Source organism: Camellia sinensis, chromosome 15 (genome assembly GCF_055761805.1).
Source record: "Camellia sinensis isolate YWXY chromosome 15, ASM5576180v1, whole genome shotgun sequence".
Classification (NCBI taxonomy): Eukaryota; Viridiplantae; Streptophyta; class Magnoliopsida; order Ericales; family Theaceae; genus Camellia; species Camellia sinensis.
In genome coordinates, this window is record NC_138975.1 from 40,298,513 (window position 1) to 40,314,167 (window position 15,655).

General features: G+C 35.3%; 2 protein-coding genes across 2 annotated transcripts; both read right to left on the reverse strand.

Annotated features, from left to right (window-relative positions):
- Positions 1-773: 773 nt before the first annotated feature.
- LOC114284640 (deSI-like protein At4g17486) lies at positions 774-2,841 on the reverse strand. Its single transcript, XM_028227586.2, has 3 exons — positions 2,408-2,841; positions 1,487-1,774; positions 774-1,230 (listed from the first exon to the last, which is right to left on the reverse strand). Exons 1-3 carry the CDS (start codon positions 2,682-2,684, stop codon positions 983-985), a joined length of 813 nt encoding a protein of 270 aa, XP_028083387.2. The 5' UTR covers positions 2,685-2,841; the 3' UTR covers positions 774-982.
- A 6,973-nt stretch (positions 2,842-9,814) lies between these two features.
- Positions 9,815-10,744, reverse strand: LOC145812944 (uncharacterized). The gene has a single exon (XM_082908190.1). The coding sequence runs from the start codon at positions 10,742-10,744 to the stop codon at positions 9,815-9,817; it is 930 nt and encodes a 309-aa protein (XP_082764316.1).
- Positions 10,745-15,655: the final 4,911 nt, after the last annotated feature.

Sequence of the window (15,655 nt, forward strand, 5' to 3'; positions counted from 1 at the left end):
TTTGATTGATTAGAATGTGGGTCCATTATGGGCATTGTTTGGACTTCCCAAGTCCAAAAGAAAAAGCAGAAGACAGCCAAGTCAGTGGTTTGGTAGCACAATAAAAAGCTCTGTGATGTGGAAAAAAACAGTTGGAAGAAAGATTAATTACTATTTCAAAAAGCAGATACTCTTAGGAGCACTATCATGTTCAAGAAGATTTGCCCCACCCCACCCAATTGTTCTGACATTATTTTGCAGCTGGTATAAGAACTTGTCATATCAGATTAGTTGATTATTATTTTTTATTTTTATTTTTAATGCCTTAGGGTCCAACTTTGGTGACCAACAGCATTTTTGGGGTACCATGCCCTAAAAAAATTGGTTAGTAAGATCACGATATGCAAAATTAATTCTAATGATAAGTAATTCTCATTTTAAAATGGTAAATAGTAGGATCAGTTCTAATGATAAGTAATTTTCATTTTAAAATGGTAAGTAAGATAAGTAGATCCTATTTTTTTCCTCAAGAAAAGCTCAAAATCACCTCATTTATTTTGCATCCAGTTCTACTTATTATTAATCAATGGTTGACTCTTCCTATCCAGATCGAATGGATGGGATTATTAGGGCATAGTGCCCCAAAACTACCACTAGCACACCATAGAAAAATCAAATGTGACACCAACCATTGTATGTGCCAAGTAAGATCAAATTTTGTGGCAAGTAGAATCAGTTTGAATCCATTTTTTAGAGGTAAATAGGATCAGTTCCAGATTGCCAATTGGAGGAGAGAACATAAACATCCAAAGATTGGCATTAAGTTTATCTTTTTGCACTGTTTTGGAGCATTGTTTGAGAACAACAATAATTTTGCAAGAATGAAAGCATGTACATGTGAAAATACTGCAGAGGCTTCTCAAGAAGCTGTTAGCATTACAAGAAGATCACAGGAATTAAGGAAAGAAAAATAAAAAATTTAGGTTTTGAAGAACAAGAATTCCTAGGATGAAGGAGGACCAACAATCAAAGGTGACGATGGAAGAACAGAATGCTTCTTTCTACTACTACTTCTGGTTGCTTTGGGGGGAGAAGATGACGAAGAAGATGAAGAATTAGACGATGAAGCGAACCTTTTCGAACCGCTTCTTAGTTTTTTCTTGTCTCCTTCGCAGACCTTATCTTCGATTCTATGGTGACGAACTTTAGTTGAATTTAAACTCACTGGGATAATACAATTGCAGAACATACCTACACAAAATGGGTATCCAACAATTATATTGCAAAAAAACCCAAAACAAAAACAAAATGGGTATGGACAATGCATTTGGACTATCTGCAATATGACATGTCAACTATGTACTTCAAATTTTATATTTTCAGAGTATTCCTCTTTTTATCTACTAATTTCATTGTCATCAAGCAAATAACAAACATGAGGGTACATTCATATAGATGCTAGCAACTTGATGCATGAAAAAAATAAGAAGTCCAAAAAAGGTCTTACCGATTCTAGCGAGCCGGTTAACCCAACTGGGGATGGCATTGCTAGTGAGTCTGATACAAGCATCATTGCAGAAATGGTTGCAGTTCTGAGTGATCAGATTGTATGCATTCCCTTTGTACACTTTTGATAGTTCTTCCATCACTCCCCTCACCTCTGCCAGACCCATCTCTGTCCATCCAATCAAGATCGCCTTCCTAAAAGTAAACCCATCACACTGTTTTGGTTCTCCTTCAAAAATCCCTGTCGTCGGATACTCATGAGCTCCAAATGCATACTCAATTCCATGAACTGCCACCACACCACCACCACCCATTAACATTAAAAAAACCACCGAATCAACTTTAACAAATTGAACATGTTAGTACTCTTCTTTCCAAATTGACTCATCAAGTAAAATATATGATTGATTTTGTTAGTATAGACTCTTTTGGATGAACAAAATTTCTTGAGTTTGTACTTTTGGAGTTTTGAGTTAGTAGAATTTTTTAGATAAGCTAGTGAGATTGAGTTCTTAGTCCTATAAAAGATCTTTCTTGGATAAGTGATATCATAAAAGATACAAGTGAAAGTACTCCCTAGTGAGATTGAAAGATTTTCTTTAACAAGTGATATTGGAGTCAAATTGTTGGGTACACAATACCTCTCTCTATAACCGCTCTAAAAAAAGATATTGAATTCCGATATCGAATTCCATAAAAGAAAAAAAAGTAAAGTAGTCTTAGTAAATAGTCATATTCATCAAGTAGATGAGTCAATTGCAAGTTGATAAACCAGAAATGCTTAAATTGATATGAAACGAAGAGCAAAATTGAATCGATTTTCAACTACAGATCTGATTCGACAGTACTGTGAGAAGATCATAAAAACAAAAAATTCAAAAAAAAAATGAAAAAGATTTTGAGTGGGTGAGTGAGCACTGACCTTGAACACCAGAATGGTAGACTCCGAGACCAAGCCAGTAAGCGTAGCCATTAATGGAGGTTAGATCGTAAACATTAAGGTGGACTGGTACCGATCCACTACCACTCTTAATCGAATTCTTTCTGCACAACATCATGACGAAAAGATTGAACAAAACACAACACTTTGGATGCAATGGCTCTGCAACAAGAAGAAGAATTAACTGAGTTGATTGAGAGAGATGAGACTGAGATTTTTGTGGGTTTTGGTTGTAATCAGAATTTTGAATTTGTATCATCGAAATGGGGTGGTGCCACTCCCGCGGCACTTGGTGCCGCTGCCTCTGCTGTTTGGCGCACCACTCACTGTGCTCATATGCCACACTACGTTCATCTATGATAATTTTATTTTAGATGGTTGAAATTAAAATTTAAAGATTTGAAAAAAAGGAAAAAAAACAATTTCTGGTACAACTATCCACCTAATTCTTATACTAGTAATACTATAATATCAGATTTAACTACTTAGAATTGTCATCTTATAGTTCAGATTTATTTTATTCATAAACCTCACATTACATAAATTCAATCTTAATCATACATTTCTATTTCAAGTAAATTTAGGGTCTTCCATATCTGGATAGATAGACTTATTCATTGCTATAAGGATAGTTTGCCTAACCAAAAAAAATGAGACATAAAAACCAAGTTAGGCATTCTCTTCTCTAACTAGCCTTGTTTGGCATTACTTATTTTAGTCTATTTTTTTATCTTTTTATCTTTTTTAGATCACATCAATCAACATTTCCTTTCTATTTTTTTACACAATTTTTTTATAAAAAGTAAAAAAATGCACTTATTTAAGACATTTCAAACCACCTGATTGTGAATAGTTAGTCTCAAGTCCTGCCCTTTTTCCTAATTTTTTTTTTTATAAGGGAAAATTTCACTTGGCACAGAGAAGTCAAAGCTTCAGGACACCAACATGGGATGTTCATTTTGTTCATTTTATATATAAATAACAACAATGATAGGTGACTTGAAAAATCATGATTCGAATGGCTCGAAACACCTAAAACGATGTCGTTTTGAGTGTAAAACGACGTCGTTTTGACACATTCAAGCCATTCGAACCACAAAAATTCGGGTCACCAAACATTTTCCATACACAGACATGTAAACACTAAAAGTGGTGGTGTGCATAAGATCATTTTCTTTCAAGAAAATTTAAATTTAAATTCAAAATAGAAACATTTTATAAATTTGAAAAAAATTAAGATTTAAATAAAAAAAAATTAAATTTAGAGTATAATTAAATAATAACACAATTGTTATTATAAAATATTTCGTGAACATTTTTGAAAAAAAAATATATATATATATATATATAGGGAAATTTATTAGAAAATCTTTTTTTAAGTGTTATCTCAATTAGTCCGTAAGGTATTCTTGTATTCCAATAAGTCATATTATTTGAACATTTTTTTTTTTTTTTGAACAAGTAGGAAACTACAAGCAGAGAATTAAAGAAGAGCAGGAACATCATGGGAAAGAACATAAGCAAAGTCCTGTGGCACACATGTGACCCAACTAGCAGGAAGTGCTGATCTATAATGAGCATTAGCCACCCAGTGAGCAGCAGAATTGTTTGTCCTTCGGGTCCACATGAAATTCCAAGCTCTGTCCCTTGCAAGACTTCGAATATCAGCCACAACTGCCATGATCTCCCATGGAGGGACTGTTTCGGACACACACAGGTGGATGAGTTCTTGGTTGTCATTCTCGATATCGGCCAAGGAAAGCCCATGCATCTGGGCCAAACGGCATGCAAGACGCACCGCAACAGCTTCAGCTTGCAGGGCTGATGCTGAAAAGAAGGAGGTGACAATCCCATCAATAAACTGGCCCTTCGAATCCCTCATGATAGCTGCTGCAGAAGCTTTGGCCGAAGACCGATGGAAGGAGGCATCACAATTTACTTTAACAGTCCCCAGCCGAGGGGGAGTCCATCCAGAGGCAGGGCCGACGGCCATGGGGTTAGCAACCAGTGGTACTATGGTCTCTTCCCCACCCTGTAGAAAATATTCATTCCAACCATGGTGTATTCTTTGGATTGTGTCAGATGGGTTAACAGGCACTGAGTTGAAGATGAAGTCATTGCGAGCCTTCTATATATACCAGCCAATCAAAGCAATTCGGCTTAGAGTTTCCTTTCCAGAATCTGTAAACACCCCGTTTGCCCCCCATGAAGCTGTCCATTGCGCCACATTTGTAATAGAGCCAGGTTCTAGCCGAAAATTCAACATACTACCAAACCAGATTGCCTTGGTCCATGCACAATCAAAAAGCAGATGTTCTACTGTTTCCACATCTTTCTGGCAGATTGGACAAAGATTGGAGGTTGCACACCGACGTCTTGCCAAATTTGCCTTAGTTGCCAAAATATTTTTACAGGATCGCCACCAAAAGTGTCGGATTTTTGGGGGAATTTGCAGGTTCCAAATTTGTTTCCAAAAACCTCGAGGGAGAAGGAAGGAGGATGAAGGTTGCCTTGAGAGATGATTATCCGAAAACTTGCGAGCCAAGTGATACCCAGACTTAACAGAGTAAGTTCCCGACTTGGTGTGATGCCAAATGAGAGTATCTGCCTTATCGATAAGAGGCACTGGAATGGACCGAATGGCTTGCAATTCCTCACAGGAAACAAGTGTGCGTAGGACCGCAACTTTCCATAATTTAGATGCAGGGTCTATGGCATCCGAAACCGTCACAATACCACTTCCTGGGGGTTGAAGGGATGAGACCTTAAAATTGGGGAGAGTTGGTATCCAGCGATCATCCCAGAAACGCACGGACTGCCCATTGTGAATCTGCCACCGACACCCTTTTAAAAGTAACTCCCGGCCTTTCAACAAACTGGACCAAGCCCAAGAAGCTCTAGCCCCTCGAACTGCTTGTAAAAATTCCGAATGAGGGTAATAAAGCCCTTTGAACATCCTAGCCCAGAAAGAGTTGGGAGAATTTATTAGTCGCCAGCCTTGTCGCGCAAGAAGGGCTTGATTGAAATGAGAAAAGTTTCGGAATCCCATGCCACCTTCGTGTTTGGATATGCACATAGCTGTCCACTTTTCCCAATGGATGCCTCGCTCACCTGGGTCTCCTTTCCACCAGTAATTACGAATAAACGCGTCCATCTTCTGACAAAAATTCTGAGGGAAGAAAAAGCACGCCATTGCATAAGAAGGGATAGCTTGCACAATTGCTTTAATGAGGACCTCCCTCCCGGCATGTGATAAAAGATGATTCTTCCACCCTTGCATCTTAGCAGCCATTTTTTCAAGCAAATAACCATAAGCCGCAGCCTTAGATCGACCCCACACTGAAGGCAGACCCAAATATTTAACATTTGGCCGCGCGCGATTGATACCCATAGTTCTACAAACACGCTCTCTTGCAGCTTCATCCGCATTGGCAGAGAAAATCAGCTCAGATTTTTCAAAGTTGAGGAGTTGACCCGAGGCCTTGCTTATTATTTGAACATTTGATCTACCACATTTTAATTATCATATTTAATGTATTTTATAGACATTTCTACCCTTATAAATATTTTTTGAACGATTAGTAATTTGGTGATGTGAATATTTATATTTTACAATGTGAATATTCACATTGACGTATGAATGTTCACATTAATAGTGTGAACATCCACATTGACGATATGAATATTCATACTAACATGTTAACATTCACATTGACGGTGTAAACATTCACATCACGGAACATTCGCACTGTAAATGTGAATATTATTAGGAATATTTTGATAATTATCCCATAGGACTCATTAGAATATAAAAAAATAATATGAATTAAATGAAACATAAATACGTAAAAAGAGATTTATAAAAAAGTGTCACATATATATAAGGCATTCACATACTAGGCATTTGAATCAATTAGAGTTGATAATTGTCCATTAAAATACTTAGATAGGGTTTGCAATTGTTTCAAGCAATTTACATTGTTACTATTCCAGACAATTTCAGCCTGATCTGGCTTCGATTTACAACAATTTAAGACTAATAATATAGATACAAATATAGATATAGACCGATAATAGTATAGATTGATATGGGTATACACATTATATAAATAAGTTCAAAATATATGTAATTTAACAATGATGAAAATTAATAGAATTCATTTGTGAAAATTTGAATATATAAATTAATTTTATCATAACAATATCCTTATCAGCATTATCAAACTTTTAGGGGTATTATAAAATAATTAATAAAAAAAAATTAGAAAAAAAAAATCTATATCAATTCAAGCTTTTGAGAAATATATATATACATTAGTAATATATATTGAGACTGAATGAGTTAAAATTATAAAAAAAATTTTGATATTGATATGCATAATTATATGACATAAGAAATCACAAGTAATTATGTGAGTATATTATTAAAAAAAAAAAAAAAAAAAAAAAAACCTCTCTATCGATATCAAATATATTATGACTATAATTTGTTGGAATTGCAGGGAGAAGGGGGGTGTGATTGGTTGGAATATGAGCTGTGTTAATCCTATTTGATTTTAAAACAATTTGAAAATTTTTCTTTTGGGAGAAAGTAACGTACAGTCATTATAGCTTGTAGTGGATGAGTATGATATTATATTAGGAAAATGATTGGTGGCCCTAAAAAATTTGCCCCTAATATCCCTAATTTCCAATTTTGGAAACTGTTTTTTTTTTTCTTTCTTTTTTTCTTTTTTTTTTTTTTTTTTTTTACTTAAAATGGAATTTCGGGGCATTCGAACCCCGAAGTCTCGGGCCCTCAAGCAGCGCCGATTATATTATGATTGCGTGGGACAACCACCAGGATTCAATATACATTAAAGATTGAGGCCTCGAATGTGTGGAGCGCGAATGGCGCGAATAGTACGGAAAATATTATCTTACCGGTAAGAGAATAAAAAAAACCCTTAAAACGACGTCGTTTTGAGATTTCGAGCCATTCGCGCCTTTAATATTTCGAGGTACGTAGCATTCTTCTTCAATATATTATGGTATGATGATCTGTGATAACAGTATTAATTTATAAAAATAAAGTAAAGGAAGCACATTAATTAGTTGGGTAGGGCCCAAGGGTCCCATGTCTCAAATATCAGATGGTGGAGATTGACGTGACCTTAGTAACCATTCAGGCGTGAGCTGCTGATGTCAACACTATCACATGTTTGGTACCATATAATAGATATATACGAGATTTAGGCCCTGTTTGGGGACTTACTTTTTTAGTCAATTAGCCAAAAAATTATTAAATTAGTCAAAAAGCCAACAACTCATACCAAAAAGTCAAAAATTCTCTTTTCTCTCTACTTTTTGCACATCTTTTCGTAATTAGCTAAAAAGTCATCACAAACATACAAGTTTTTTTTACCTACCTTTTTAGCCAAATAGCCAAAAAATTACTAAATTAGCCTGTTCCCAAACGAGGCCTTAATTAAATTATAAATATTTTTAAGATTTTAAAAATTATATTTTACCTCTTGAAATTTATATTTGCATAACAGTTTGAGCCCTATAGTAAACTAAACCGTTATAGAAGTGTGCTGACATCCCCAAAATATATGTTGATGAACCATATTATCCCCTGGAACCTTTTAAAGTTCCAAACAACCCCTCTTTTTCTTTTCTTTGAAAAATGTTTGGGAGCACTAATTAGTGCTCCCACTAATTAGGTGACAGTAAGTCCCGCCATTAATGATGTGATATTTTGGTCTTGGAGTTGTATTTTTTTTTTTTTTTACTTTTTTAATGCATTAGTGCTATTGGTGGTGATATTTTTAGTGAGATAAATCATTGTTGTTTTTCTTTTTTAACACAACCAAACAATCTGATTTAATCTACAATTCTTTTGGTTTGTTGTTTGAAAAAAATTTCAAACTTTTAAAAAAAATAAAATAAAAACTAATTTAATAAAAATAAATATAAAGAAATATATTTAATTTATAAAAAAATTATTTCTAACCACTAGAAAGATAAAATTATATAAAAATGATAATTATTTTTTATTTTTTTTATTTCTTAACCAAATTAATTTTTAATTTTTAAAAAAAAAATTAAAACAAATTTCTAAAAATCAAACCATGCAGAGCTTAAGAATTTTTTAATAAATCATTTCTTACGTTGGTAATTTATTTAATTATTTGTTTATTTTACGATATTTTTATCATCTAATAAGTGTTTTTCCATTTTAATTTTACATTGCATAAATTATTAAATTAATTAATTTTGTATTCACAACTTATTCAGTTAATTTGTTATTTTTTGAGTTTTTTTTGGGTGAATAGTTATTTTTTAGGTAATAAATAAGTACCATGGAATCCTCTTCAACATGGAAGGAATGAAGAAAGAGCACTCAAGTAGCTTGAAATTGAAATATTAGCTTAGAAATTCAAAAACACAAGTCTGAAATATTAACTTAATTATATATTCATGTCCACCAAAATAAACCTTACGATACCATATCTTAGTTACAAATTCTTGTCCAACAAAAACTTTGCAAGTCAATAAAAGAGTAGTAGCCCACCCAATTCAAAAACCTATGGTGAGTAAGGATGCATGCCTTCCGATATGTACTAATATGAAGACATTGTTAGAAAAGTATACCCACTAATTACACAAAAAAGTATACCCTAGTCTTTAATTCCTTCCAGTATCCCCCATACAAAAAGCATCTCTTGAAAAATAAAAAAACAAAAAACAACAAATTAATAAACACAAATGAATATATTTTAAGTGTTATGCATGATGCAATTACATGCATACATATGGTTCAAGTCATGCTCCACTGAGTTGGAAGCACCCAATCTTGCCGTTGATCCTAAAAAATGAATCGGATTAGTTGGCCTCAAATTCCATGTGGAAAAATAAAATAAAATAAAATAACACAATCAATTGTCATTTACACTTACATCAACAGTGCTCCTTTCAGTAGCTGTGGACCTTCCAATAGGTCCCCTTTCAACAATAGTACCAATTCCTCTCTGAGCAGACTCATTTGTGCCCATTTCCCTACCCCTAATAGGTGTCCTCTGGCATGTCCTCTTATTGTGCCCAATCCTCTTGCAAATGATGCACCTCACAGTGCATGATCTTTTTGATGGTGCAGCCTCATCAACTTCTCTTCTCCTACTTTTTCTAGGTCTTCCAGACATCCTCTTAAGAGGTGGAGCCTTCAACTCATCTCTAAGAACTGGATCCCATAAACTCTTATCATGTATTGGATGTATAATTTCCCCACATGCCTTCAAATAAATGTGTTTGTAGTACATTGTGTCACAATAAGTCTCCAAGTTCATCATCTTATGAGTAATGCAAGTTGTTGCATGCTTGCAAGGGACTCCACTAATGTCCCATATCCTACAATAACATGACCTTCTTTGTAGGTTCACTAGACTGAAGAACCACTTTATCCAATTGCTTCTTAATGTTAGGGTTTACCAAAGATTGCCATGAAGTTGCCTCTTCAAACCTCTTATGTAAGTTGTTCATCAGTTTTAATCTGATATTTTCCAACAATGTCAAGATAGGTTTACCCCTAACATTACTGATCCAATTATTAAATGACTCCACTATGTTGCTAGTAACATGTTCACTCTTCACCCTGTGATCAAATATATGTCTTGCCCATATTTGAACTGAAAATTTAGAAAGCCAGCCATGTGCTTCGGAAGATAACTCCAACATTTGTCCCATTGCAATGTTAAAATCCTTGACAATGTAAGCTTTAGCTACAGCCCAAAAGGCCCTTTTCATCTTTAAACCAGGGAATTTTCCCTTCAAGTTGCTAAAAATATGTCTACAGCACCTCCAATGAGTTGTTTGGGGTATTACTTGTCTCATGGCTAGCTCAATGCCCTTTTGACCATCAGATATGATTGTCAATGGCATGTTTTGGGGGCCATTACCAAAAATGGTGTTCAAGTGGTAAAGGAAAAAGCCCCAACTATCCTTACATTCACTCTCCACAACAGTAATTGCAATAAGATAAAGACCATTATTTCTATCACCAACTGCAACTAACAATATGCCCCCAAATGGTCCTTTCAAATGACACCCATCCACAGCTATGAAAGGTCTGCAACCTTCTCTAAAGCCATGTTGTATGGGTGAAAATAAAAGAAAAATTATTTTGAATGTTGGTAAGGAAGGAGGTAAGTTTGGCTTAGATGGTGGCTTTCTTTCTCTTTCAATTTTGACCAAATTACCAGCATTGGTCCTCAACACTTCTACAACATACATTGGAAGTTTGGTGTAAGCCTTTGCATGATTACCCTCAATTGCCTCCATGGATTTCCTCTTTCCTCTGTACAGTTGCATGCTTGTAGTCTCCAATCCATAATTTTTAGCTATTTCACATGCATTGCCTCTAAAGTGATCCCAAGATTCCCTTTAAGAGTTTAGTATTCCTTTCTACTCTAATGCATGTATGGTCAGGGCCTAATGTCTTAATCTTATATGTCACCCCATCAGGTAATGGAAAAGTATGAATTCTCCATTCATACATCGAGGAAGCACATATGCAAGTCACTCTTTTCTTGTCATTTTTTTTTTATTTTAATCAATTTAAAACCTCTTTCAATTGCAAATTCCTAGAACACAGTCCTGAAGTGATACACATCATCAAATAACATTCCCTTCTCCAATGTTATTTTCTCTTCTTTTTTTATTTCAAACATTTTCCCCATCATAAATCTGTTAACATTAACACCTTGCACATTTTTTTCATCAGTAGAACATTTTCCTCATATATCATCTAATTCATAGTCTGATATCCCTCCATCATTAGCCTCAATTGGTTCATCTGACCCATTACTACCCTCATCATTATCTGAAGTGTCCTCATCATCCTCATCACTAATGATATAAGCATTTTCTTCATCAGCACCTGCTTTACTAAATTCAAAATCCCCTAACTCAGTCCAATCAACATCATTGTAGTCATCCACATTGCTAAATAAATCATCAAATACTACCGATCTATTTCCAATGTTACTACCCACACCACCTCTCGTACTTGTGCCATTACTACTCACGTGTCCCTTTTCCAGTAGTAGGAGTATCAATTACGACAAATGAAGGTAAAAGTTGATCAAGTTCCAGAAAAATATTAATCACCTTAGTACCAGAATTTGAACTAAACATTTCAATGACATCCTGATCAAATTTAACCTCCATCTTACTCTTAGTGTGTGTATTTGTAAAGTACAAATTTAACCCCACACCAAAATTCCTAGGTACATAAGTGAGTGCAGCTTCACAAGCATCAACCAACAATTGCATGTAGTTATACTTGTAGGAATTAACATTCAAAATGTGACTCACATAACCATTAAAGTGTACTAATATGTCATGAAGCATAGGATCAACCATTGTCCGAAATACAAAAAATTCATCACAAAATTCATGAATATCATAAGGTAAAAGAAAGAGTAGAAAACAAACCAAATAAATTCCCAAAAATACTAATTGAAATAGACCCAAAATTTTAGTAAAAGAAAGAGTAGAAAACAAATATAAAAAAAAATTCCCTAAAATACTAATTGAAAACAAACCTTATAACCCCAAAATTTTAATTAAAAAAAAGGTAGAAAGAAACCCCAAAAAAACCCTAAAATAGATTGAAAACAAACCTTTAAACCCTAAATTTTTTTTAACAAGGTAAAATACAGACCCAAAAAAATTGATTAAAGACAAACTCACAAAATTTCGTAAGCAATAATCCTAAAACAAATTTTATAAAAATAAAAAAAATCATAAACAAAGAATTCTAAACCCCCAAATTCCACTGCTTAGTATGAAAGAGTCAAAATAGATCACTTACAATGTTTCAAAGCAATATAGACATACAAATTTCAATTTTTTCTTCAATCAACGATCTAAACTTCTTTACATTGTCTCTTCTTCTTTTATAAACAACGATACCCCTCACTTTCCCCTTTGCATTGCCTCTTCCATCTCTCTCTCAGATGAAGAAATGGAAAAAGTGAAGCTTATGAAATTGTTAAACCTATATAAAATGCACATACTGACTTGACATGATGTACCAGTCAAAGGGCATTTTAGTCAATTTACCGTCTTGGTTAACGGAGTTAATTGTCAAGAGAAGGGATGTAATTTTCGAAACCTCAGGGGGATATCTGTAATTTAGCTAAACCTCAATGGGGGTATATGTAATTTTTCCAATAAAATAAACTGAAATGAAAATAGAGTGAAAGTGAGAATAGAATATAAGGTTGAATGAAATAGAATGTTCATTTTCATTCTATTATTCGGCTGTTAATATGGAATGACATAGGAATATAATGATAATTTTTATTTTCTTATTTAATTATGCCTGTTAAACTCATGGAATGAAATAAATTTTTATTATTTATTTATTTTTTTAACAAGTTAGTAACAAACAAATTAAAATTTTATATAGATCATGATAATGTTGATAGTTGTGGAAGTGATAGTATGAGTCGTAGTGGTAGTTGTGGCGATGGCAGCATTAGTAGTGGTGATACCAGTGATAGTAGAATGGTGGTAGTAGGTTGTTGTGGTCTTAGTGGTGGTGGTAAAGTAGTATTTTGGTTGCAATGGTGGTGGTGGTGGTGGTGGTGGTGGTGGTGGTGGCTGCGGTAGTGATGATGACGACGGTCAACGGTAGTAGAGTGATAGTTCTCGCAATGGTGATGGTGGTGGTTATTGGGTATACCTCCTCATTGGAGTATGAAACCCAATTAGTTTATTAAAAATATTTAATTTGGTTCGGTGTTAGTTATAATATATTTTATATATTATATCTGACTTTTGGAGGCGCAATAGGTATTTAATAATCTATATGGTAACAGCTAGGGCTTTGATAAGAAGGCCAAGAATCAAAAGTATTTTTTTGATATTGTTTAGTTTTCTAAAGGAGGAGTATAGCGGCTACCGATTCATATTTTCGATGAGACTATGTTGGGAGTTTTTCAATTGGGGACTAAGATTAATCAATGCTTGGTGCTTGATTTGTTGATGCTGCTACTGTCTCTTATTTGATACTGATTTGGTTTAGATTTGTAGTCTTCTTCAACTTTGTTTCGAAGACAATTTATTTATCTATTTTAGTGAGGCCTTTCCTCTATTTATTTGTGAATATTTGGAATTCACCTAAGGGTGGTTTGTGAGACCATTCATGTCTCGTTTGTAATCGTTTGAAAACTTTTGATTGATAGTGGAATTGGATTTCGATCCCATAGACGTACGTCACATTGAGGGAACAACATAAAATTCTTGTGTCTTTGTCGATTTAATTTTTCCGCATTAGTTTTAATTTTCATTAATTGATTTACCTGTGGAAAATTATCTAGGTATTAGAGCTTTATTTTGGTTTATTTATTTTTGTAAATCAAAGGAGGGGAATATGGGTTGTATGTCTAGCTTCAATTGAAGTAATTGGGTAACTTGGAAAACCAAAATGGAGGATCTATTATTTTGTAAAGATTTGTATGGACCATTGAGGGTGATAATGGCAAACCTGAGGGTATGAAAGATGATGAATGGAAGAGACTTAATTGAAAAGTCGTTGGTGTTATCCGTCAACGGATTGATAACAGTTGTAGACACCCCATTTTTGACCGACCTTAAGTCTCAGACGTCATCGATTGAGTGCTCGGTGATAGTGCATGTTGTGCTCGTTTCAAGTTTCCGGAGTTTCGGCTGAGTGCTTTGCCTCCGGGCCTCTGAACTCTTTGTGCTTTGGCTCGGTTTGTGGACCAAGCCTTGTTTCTCTTCCCTGGAGGGAGGGAGAGGTCTTGTAGACCACCTCTTTGTGGTCGTAGACCACTTTTCTCGCTTGGAGAGTAGTTTCGAATTTTCGGAGCCTTCGGCCGTGCGCCTTGTCTCGGGACCGCTTAACGTTCTCCGTTTGGCATGATTTTTGAACCACACCTTGTTGCCTCTTTCTAGAGGGACACTGTGGTCTGGGAGACCACTTTTGTGGTCGTAGACCAGTTTTGATGCCCGTAAACTAGTTTTTGAGGCTTCCGGCCGTGCGCTTTGCCTTCCGAACTTTCGTCTTCCATCCGTTTTGGTTTGTTTTTGGTACAAACCATGTTTTCCTTGTTTGGAAGGTGGTACAAGGGTGGGAGACCAGTTCTTCCCCTTGGAGACCACGTTTCTTCCCGCTAGCCAGTTTTCTGGTCTGCCAACTGGTTTCCTTAGTCTTTGGGCCATCTTTTCTGGTCGGCCACCACACCACTGCATTGTTTTCATGCTGCTGACCTTCTCCCACCATGGCCAACCACTTTTTGTCTTGGAAGACCACTTGTGGTGGTCGGCCGACCACTTCAAGTGGTCGGCTACTTTTCTTCACCTTTTTGGAGATATTTTCAATCTAGCTGTCACAGTTGGAAGGCACCAGAACCATCCTCCATACACGTGTATGGAGGGATGGCCTTAGACCCCAAGCTTGAGCTTTGTTCTCTATAAAGGAGAACCTCTTCCCTCATGCTTTAGGTTTAGATTTTTGGCATTGAGCTATACATATACACATTTGTATCTATCTTGCACCTTTGCTTCATTTTTGTGCCTTAAAGTGTAATTTCTTCATACTTTAACACACAAACACACACTCAAACACCATGCTCTTGGAGCTGAAGTCCCTTGAAGTTGTTTTTGAAGTTTTTGGACTGGTTTTGGTTCAAAAAGTGTGCTGGAGTTGCAGCCTTGAAGGTGTTCATCAAGGGTGAGTTTCTAGCCCTTTAACCCCTTGTTTTGCTTAAGCTTTTAGACCCATTTTCATGCTGATTTAAGCTTGACTCTTAACTGAAAAAAGTTCTGTTTTCCATCCCTTAACATGTTTGTTTAAGGTCACTTTTGTGTTGGGGGTGGTCTACCCCCTCTTAGGCCTTGTTAGGCCTTGTTTTAAGCCATCCCTTTTGGCTCTTGTTCTAGCCTTTGCATGACCTTTCTATCACTGAAATCCAAAGGATTTTCAGTGGTGGAAAGGTGATTTTGGGGTCCTAAATAGGAGAGGGTCATCCCCTCTCCTTGTGTTTTACATACTTGCTTCATATGCCTCATGTTTGAGCATGTTTATTAAGCTTATGTTGGACATATCTTAGCATGTATTTGGGATTATTTTGGGATGGCATGCCACGGTTTTTGGTTTCCTTGATCACCTCATGCATGCTTCATACACTTGTAGTGTAAATTTCATAAACTAGTCTTGTA